Here is a 9,088-nt window from a genome sequence, read left to right on the forward strand (position 1 = left end):
TCCTGCTCTGTCTGACAGCAGCTGCTGCCCAGAATCCACCATGGCTGATGTGGCAGGATGCTGAGATGTGCTCACTTGTCCTGGGGGCTCCCATCTCGCTGGTGACCCTGGGCAGGTCGTGGTGAGAAGGAAAGCAATGCTGCCTGAAACCCAGCTGATGGGACCCAACCTGCTGTGGGGAGTCCCGATGCCCCTTCACATTGCAGAACTGTTGCATGTTGTTAATTACGTTGCAAGCAGTGTGTTGAAAAATCAGTTTTACCTACAAAACAGACAACAGAAGAAAAATGAGGGAAGTCAGTAGGAGCAAGCCTAAGGTATCTGCTATAATACAGGTGTGAGCAGAGAGCTCATTTGAGTACAGATGTGTAAACACAGCAAGAAACTTGCTTCAAATACCTTTTTTCTCCTCTCCTTCCCTCCTTCTCACTTAATTGTGCAGAAATTCCTTACCAGTGGGAAAATGAGCTTTTTTGAAAAAACATTTCCACGAGTGTTTAGTGGCGGCATGTGAGAATGGTCAGAAACTGCGTTCCCTCTTTCACAGTTTTGAAATTAATTTTTCAGTAGAAACCCAGAATGTTTTATAGGGAGTATTTTCATTTGGAAATGCTGAAGTCAGGCAGATGCAAGACCCATGTAAAATTAACAAGTTGCTTTTCTTTTTTCAGACTATGTGCTCTTGACTGATGTCTTCTGTAGGTACCTTCAGGTTTCACTGTCTGCAGTTGTCCGGGTGGTTCCTCCTTGGGTCTGGCCCGGGGGCACAGCCACTTGCATGGCTGCCGTTGCAGTTCTTGCAGGTCACCGTGAGGCTCCCCAACGTGGTGGTCCCCTGGGCAGCAGCGGCCGAGCCTGGCTCTGCCCGCCAAAGGTGGTCCTTGCAGGGGTGTGTGCGCAGAGGGCTGTGTTGTGTGCGTTTGTGTCACACCTGGACCTCTGAAACCTCCCCTGGGGGCATCGCTCCGTGGGGCCATGCCCGTGCATTGGAAGGCAGACAGGTCCCTAACAGCTTCCCAGTGTCTCGGCTTCATAGTGACCCTCAGAAACCAGTGAGATGGGTAGGAAAGGTCAAACCATGCCATTGCAGATGCGTGCTTTTGTTGGAAAAGGCTGAAGCAGGTCATTGCCTGGTGCCACCAAGCAGGAGGAGATCTCCATAGCGTGCTTCCCGGAGGCTGCGGCACTGCTGGGGACCTTGTTCATCTCTGCAGCTGCAAGAGCCTGGGCCTCCCCCCCCCCGCCCCCTCCTTTTACTGCTGGGTTGGTGTCATGTTTAACACTAATTTCTTAAAAAGCCGTGCCAGTGTCTGCATTTTCTAGTGAGAGGGTAGGCTCCTGCTGGTCACAATTTGTTGCAGTGTTCACGCGATGCAGAGCCCATCCCTGGCTGGAGTCAGGGCCAGCTCCGCGAGGGAGTGAAGGCACGGTTGCGATGCCGGGTCCAGGCAGTTTCACTCACACAAAATGCTTTACTGCATCTGCTTTATTTCATATTTCACTTCTAGCTGCTTTTCTTTTGCTTTTTGACGTAGCGAGCCCTTCCAAGAGCTCTTCTGTGAGGCTGCTGCGGATGTTCAGCACTACGCCCGTGACTTCAGAGACACTCGTTTCGAAGGCATGCTTCTGTAGGAAAATAGACTTGCAGAAATAATATCAGCGTGTTTATTTTCTGGAGGGTTTGTAGAACCTAATGTTCTGTCTCTTTCTGACATCTGGTTATGCCAGTGTGTTTTAGCTGCATTGAATAGTCAACAAGAAGCAACACAAAGGCTTGAGTTACGTGTGTATGGGAATAATGAGGCAAAGTCATGGATTGCTCCCTTTCTGCACAAACAGCAAACGGCAATCTTGATAACATGCTTTCAGGTATTTATTGCTGTGTTTTAGATCATTTTGGTATATACTTATGTGATGTATTTGATTTTTAGTCTCTGTGTTTTGCTATGGAAGCAGCACAATAAACGTTGAATGGGCAAGCATGCCTAGGTTGCTCTCTCCTTTCTGCTTTCTTAGCAGCAAAACATAAATCTGCCGCTTGCTGGCAATGAAACCATCTGGTAACTCTTTCTGACAAATTGATTTTGCAATACAGATAATCCTGGCTGTGCATGTGAGGAGATATTTTGGATTGTTTTGTCTTAATTCTTGCATTACACTCTATTTTTCAGCATCTGGAAATTAAGTATGTGGCTATTTCTGAACCCAGTGGTTTGGGTGAATTTAGAATTTATGGACTATGCTACACTTTAGTGTCCTTACTTTGAGGACAGTTATTTGTCATAGGAAATCGGCAACTGCCAATGCCATTCTTCTGTGTTGGCAGCAGATTCATACAGCATCATCGAATCCTAGAATAGTTTGGGTTGGAAGGGACCTTTAAGGGTCATCCAGTCCAGCCCCCCTGCAGGGAGCAGGGACATCTTCCACTAGATCAGGTTGCCCAGAGCCCCGTCCAACCTGACCTTGAATGTTTCCAGGGATGGGGCATCCACTTCTCCTGGCAACCTCTTCTAGTGTTTCACCACCCTCACTGTAAAATTTTTTTCCCTATATCTAGTTTAAATCTATCCTTTTTTAGTTTAAAACCATTACTTCTTGTCCTATCGCGACAGGCCCTGCTAAAAAGTTAGTCCCCATCTTTCTTATAAGCCGTCTGTAAGTATCGAAAGGCCACAGTCAGGTCTCCCCAGAGCCCTCTTTTTGAATACTTTTTGAATGCTGGGTATCCTTCCAGTCTGAAGCCAAGCTCAGAAATACCTTTGTATAAATCAGCTCTTGCTTTATAAGAAGCAGCAGAAGTAGCTGTAGGTACTTGAAAGTGTTTAGCTCTTTGTGCCCTGAAGGGAATTAGCCAGTTGATGGCTGATGGTTGTCCTAGTTCAGAAGGCCACTGGACAGTCTTTTGCTAAACCCCTGGTGGGCTGAGGCAGGGACAGGGGGGGTTCACTCACCACTCAGGGTCACGGGCAATAGACCGACACGACTTGGGAAGAACAAAAAAAACAATTGAATTTATTAACTATTTACAACAAGAAGCAAGATACTGAGAGAGAGAACTACATCTTTAAAAGGCACTTCTCCCCCAAGCTAATCAAAACTAAACAATACATCATGAATTTTGATGTTTATTATAAACCATGTAGAAATGGCTGATAGGCTATTAATTCCTCAAGCGTTCCTCCTAGCTTTAGGTGCTGGCTCTCAGGCATGAATCTGTGGGGTTTGAGATGCAGCGATTGCAAAAGCTAGAGGACCAATAATTAGGGGTTTTATTCAATTTTACATTTCTGGGTGCTAACAGTTACTGCAACCCAAACCCTGAACATGATATTTTCTAGATATTTAGAAAAGAGTTAGAAATCAAGATGTAAATCTGGTCAGCACAAATGTTTATGCAGCATTTGTGTTCAACTTCAGGAGGCAGTGGAGCCTCAAACATCAGCCTCAGCTGAAAAACAAAAATATGAATGTATTATATTTTTTAAAAATAATAATAAAATTCTTGGTTGTAGTAGATTTAGTCAGGTAAACATGCCTGAAGAGTATTCAAAGGATAAATCTGTATGGAACACCTCCTTATATAAATACACCCGTGGAAGCTTATCTAGACAATGATTTTCTGGACATGGAAGGGTAGAGTTAACCTAGCAGAACAGCCAGTGCAGCAAGTAACTGCAAAAACATTACAGATAGTTAATAGCAAGGGATGCTAGAGCTTACAGGCGAGATTTTACAAATTAATTATTAGAAGACTATTGCTGATGAAAATTAGGGCAAATTTTAGCCAGAGATGTTAAATCCGAACTTGGATAAAATTCACAGAGTTATACCGGCAAAGATCCAGTTATGCATTTCAATAAAACCATTTGTAAAAAGCAAAAAGTAGTAACACATTTCTTCAGTGGGAAGAAATTGTGTTGAAAAGTTCTTAGAAGAAGAAGAACTGGGATTTCTGCTCTGGCCAAATGCAGGTACATGAAATGCAGTCGATGAACTTCCAGCGCAGGTACAGAAGCCTTCAGAAGTTTAGCTCTCATGAGCTGTCAGTAAGACGAGCCTCGGGGGTTCCTGCCCCAATTACATTCACACAAGAATGATCCGCAGGGGATGACATAATGCTGTCACAGACCTGGCCAAAGCGAGGAGATATCCACGGCTTCATGGGACATTGGCTGTTGGAAATCTTTGTAGTGCTCAAGTGAAGAAAAATATTTTAAAATCCACGGCTGAGGAATAATGCTGACAAAGTCACTGACGTTCAGACGTTTTCATCTCTTGACATCATGGGCAAGGATGGTGCAGGATAGGGTCAGGAGCACCTGAACCAGCTGCAGCTGCACGTGTTTCTCAGGATGGTCAACGCTGGATTAAATGAAATATGTCTTGAAAGAAAGGATCCAGTGCCAAATGATCTGTTCTTTGGAGAGCAGAGGCTGAATGATCAGTCCAGGTAGCCTGGCACATCCACTGACAGCATCTAATGAGGGATGCTCAAGCGGCTCAGCAGAGGTACCTGGAATCAAATGTAGCTCTGATTTACTTTCTGCATCTCGTGCAGCTGGAAGTGTCACTGATGTGAACTCTAAGTATGCGATCCCCTATCTAAAAATAGCCTTGAAAGTGTAAAATGCAAAAAGGTAGATACTGTGCAGCAAACAATAGTTTGTCACTGAGAGCCTCAGAGTGATTCAGGTAGAAAGAAAAGCCCAAACTTGTCAGAAGTGAGGAGGAAGATTGTCCAACACACACATCCCGTGTGTTCCGGTGGCAGGATGCTGGAGGGAAGGACAAGAGATGAAGGGAATGACCCTCAAGAAAATATTTGCTCTCACTGAGGCAAATTGGCACCATAGCGAGACACTGAGAGAAGTGGCAAAGCAAACAGAAAAAATCTGCGTGGAATTAAAAAAGGCATGTTTTCAAAAGCTAGTCCTCAGTACATATTTACTTGGTAGATTAGAGCAGTAATTGTCACTGTGGCTTTTGTTTGGTCTTTTGCTGAGATTTTTTTATTTTTTCCAAGGGGCTGGGGTTTTTAAGAGCATAAATTGAAGGCAGGTAGTAAGCCTGTCTTCTGTGGTTTGATTGTAGAAGCTTAACTTTAATTAATGGCAATAGGGGGGTATTAAAAATAAAATAAATTTGCTATCAACGTGCGATTCTGTGAAGATGTTCTCAACCTCAACATTTCTTTTTGCTTGTAAATGTGGGAAGCATGTTTTCCCCCTTTTAATTTTTTTGGTGTGTCATAGTGCTTGCAACTCTGGTCTTGCAACTGCAACCCAGTTGCCTCTGAGTCTGCTGAAGTCATTTGGAAATCCAGTGAAAGGCAGGGAACTCAGACTTGGATGCAGGAGGAGTGCTGGTACTTAGTAAAAAAAAAAAATTAAAAAAAAAAATAATTAGTTTCCAGATGCTGTCAGTGCATGTGTACAAACCCAGAAAAAGGTATTTATTGTTGGTATTCTTGAGTTATATATGGATATTTTATGTTGTCTTACTAATCATTAAAATTTGTTTAAAAAGAGTATGAACCAAGGAATGTTGTGACAGTAAAACATAATGTATAAAGTTAGTGGCTGATGTTAGGTGGCTGAGAGAAGAGCTCCATGACTCCACTCAGCTGTGTGACTGACAAAGAAATAGAAAGAGAAAAGCTGAATGAAAAAAATGTGCTAAAAATGAATGATACACTATAAAGCAGAGTTTGCCACTTGAAAATGGAGATAAGTTGAATGTGGTTGTGCTGTGTGTGTGACCCTCTCTCTGTCCCCTCCCTGCAGAGTGGCTTTTGGAGATGCTGGCTCATTTCAGCCAAGACTAACAGAGGTGCAGTGCTCTGGAAGGACAGGCAGCTTCTGTAGGATCATGAAAAGATGCTACCAAGTAGACTGAAACACAGAATCCTAGAGTCACAGAAGGGTTTGGGTTGGAAGGGACCTTAAAGATCACCTCATTCCACCCCCCTGCCGTGGGCAGGGACACCTCCCACTAGCCCAGGTTGCCCAAAGCCTCATCCAGCCTGGCCTTGAACCCCTCCAGGGATGGGGCATCCACAGCTTCTCTGGGCAGCCTGGGCCACTGCCTCACCACCCGCACAGTGAAGAATTTCCTCCTGATATCCAGTCTAAGTCTACTCTCAATCCGTTAGATCTTGGGGAGCTTGCATGAGGGGAAATGTTATGAATGCTCCCAGCATGGAAGATATCAGCCTGAGTACTTAATTAAACACACAGGGTCCAACAAGACAGGAATCCATAGGAGACCTCGCCACTCACAGAATGACTCGACTGTTCCACGTTTCATGTGTACCAGTCTAAGCAGATAGTGTTGCAACAGGAGTAGAACCCTGCTTTGTGCTGGGGACAGAGCAGTGGCACTCTTGAATGGCACCGAAGGGGGTTTGGCCTTGGGCTGGTGCTTGGCAGACCAGTCGGCATCGCCCACCCCAGGGTCTGTTATTTGTTTGGAGCACGAACTTGGACTGATTTACAATCTGATTACAAGAAAACTAAAGCAGACCTTCGCTTTTGGCTCTGGTGCTGCATTGTCTCGCTTTGTTTTTGTTCTGCAGGGCAGTGCGGCCGTGTCTTCCCTCCCCAGCTTGGCACCCTGCAGATCATTCATGGCAACGGCACGGCCGTGGGGACGGTGATAACGTTCCAGTGCTCTGCCGAGCATCAGCTGGAGGGACCAGGCGTCATCACCTGCATTTGGAAAGGGAACGGTACCCAGTGGACAGCCGGAGTGCCCTCCTGCAAGCGTAAGGTTCTTTCCCAGCCATTCCCAGTCCCTTTGGGCTATGTTGTTTATTTTGCCCTGTCTATTTCCTGCAACTTTAGGATTAATTCTAGACATCTGTGCAAGGAAAAAGACAAATTCAATTTCCTTCAGAGTTGCCCCCACTGACTGTAATTGCACTCCATATGTGTTCTGACATCATTAATTATCATGACATAGAAAAGACTCGGTCGGATTTATGCCTGATCTCACGTCACCGGCTCCGGTAGCGCTGTACCCGGAATAAATGTGGCTGTGTTAGCTACAAGCTGTACCCTTCTTTAGAAAATGTATAGATATGACCAGCTAAAGTTCAAGCCTATTTGCAAGCCCTCTAATTTCCTGGCATTCTTTTCTGAAGATATTTTTGCTGCAAAAGAAACACGGCGATATTTTTTGAACAATTTTCGGTTGTTGCCTGTGGGCAGCCGCATGGGAAAGTTACCACATTGACAAAGAGCGTTTGAACAGCAACAACATTAACTACCTTTCACACTGTGTTCCTTCGTATTTATTATAAGGTTGTTAGTAATTTGACCGGGACCAAGCAAAACGTGGTACCTCTGAGATTTGGGAATCTCAGCCTGTGTCTCAGACCTTGTATAATTTTAGATGGATGGCTCTTTTTAGACACTTATTGCTCTCCCACAGCCTCAGCTATTCTTATCCCTCATTTGAGAGATGCCATTAAACAAGGATGGGAGAAATCCTCCCCTCCAGAGGCTGCAGAGATATAAAGCTTTTTTGGAGCTCAGCTGAACCATTTCCAATGCTGGTCTTTGTGGTGTTGGAAGAACTAGATGAGTTCTGAAGCAAGACATGCTTAGTGCTCCAAATGAGTTGGCCAAGATCTGCGTTAGCTGTGCCGCACCACGTTCCCACTCCTCCTTTGGTCTGGATAATTCACTTCCAAATTCACTGTAATAGCCCTGCAGGTCCTGTCCCTTCTTCCATCTGCATCCTTCCCCAAACGGAGGAGACCTGTTGTTTGCTGCCTGCCAAATAGGATGTAATTAGATGGAGCTCTCCTTGCTCTAAAAGGCTTCTTTAAACCCATTTACCCCGGTCAGTAATTGTTTCTGCAGCTCCAGTCCTTGTTAACGTTGGTTTATAAGAGTCTGCTAGCTCATCTGCATTTCATATGCCGACAAAGTTGCGCTTTTTAGCTACTGCAGTGCTAAAGGCATTGTGTTTAATTAGTTGCAGAATTGTGAACAATTCATTAGTAGCTTATAAACAGGAGATTTTTAAATAGCCCAACTTGAGGCTTTTGTAGCTCTAAGCTGAAGCCAAAATGCTCTGATATCTTGACACGTACTGACACGAAAGTCCTTACTGAGCTATTATTAGCAGAAGTGTGAAGCAGGTAGGTTTCAGTGTGGTTTAATAAAAATGTGAAAGATAAATTCATGGGTTGACCTTAGAAACGTGCTTCTGTTTTGCTTTGCTGCAGCCATATCAAAGTATGAGACTTTTGGATTTAAGGTCGCAGTGATTGCCTCCATCGTGAGCTGTGCCGTCATTCTGCTGATGTCCATGGCTTTTTTAACTTGTTGTCTTATCAAGTGTGTGAAGAAAAGTGAAAGGAGGAGGACTCAAAGGTATGTCAAGAAAACATTTTTAAAACTGGTGTGACAGCAGAGAGCTTCAAAGGACTTGATGGTCATTAACACCATTGTGGTGTTAATGATTTAGGATTTAAGCCTAGAAAGACTTGGAATTCCAGTCACCTCATGTCTGTTAATATCAGATGACCTCAGTGTGCCTGGGCAGACCTGCATTTACCCAGGATTATGCAGAAGCTGACCATACAAATCTTGCTGGCCTAGTCTTTCTCTCCTTGAATTATTTAAGATTGGCTGTGTTTTCCTTTCTTCTATGTTTCATTTTTCCATTTTTCGCTGCTGAAAAAATTAATCTACCCATGTCAAAACCATCAAAGCCGCACTCTGTAAAGCATGCTTAAAGCTGTCACAGTGCTGTGACAGGATTTTGTCTTCTGGCTTGAAGCGCTAGACAGCGGGCAGGATTATAAACAGGCATGGGAAGAAGTAAAATTTACCAATCCAGTCCATTATGGAACCTCACTGTGAAGGGTGGCTGTGTGACCACATCTGGCTGTATGCTAAAGCTGAGCCGCTGTTGTTCATGAGAGCATCCATCCCAAGTCACCTGCAGCAGAAGGCTTTCCAGGGGCAGCTCTGCATCGTTTCCCTTGCACTTTTCCTGCTTATTTTTCCCACCACTGACCAGCACTCAGGGGAGTAGCTGCACCCTGTCATAGAATCCCAGACTGGTTTGGGTT

General features: G+C 44.5%; 1 protein-coding gene across 1 annotated transcript; it reads left to right on the plus strand.

Annotated features, from left to right (window-relative positions):
- Positions 1-6,577: 6,577 nt before the first annotated feature.
- Positions 6,578-8,418, plus strand: SUSD3 (sushi domain containing 3; the record flags this gene model as incomplete). The annotated part of the gene is made up of 2 exons (XM_010083540.1): positions 6,578-6,766; positions 8,237-8,418. Coding segments are annotated over 2 exons (371 nt in total), but the record flags the coding sequence as incomplete, so codon positions are not given.
- Between the last annotated feature and the right edge of the window lie 670 nt (positions 8,419-9,088).

This window comes from Pterocles gutturalis, unplaced genomic scaffold (genome assembly GCF_000699245.1).
Source record: "Pterocles gutturalis isolate BGI_N339 unplaced genomic scaffold, ASM69924v1 scaffold49965, whole genome shotgun sequence".
Lineage (NCBI taxonomy): Eukaryota > Metazoa > Chordata > Aves > Pterocliformes > Pteroclidae > Pterocles > Pterocles gutturalis.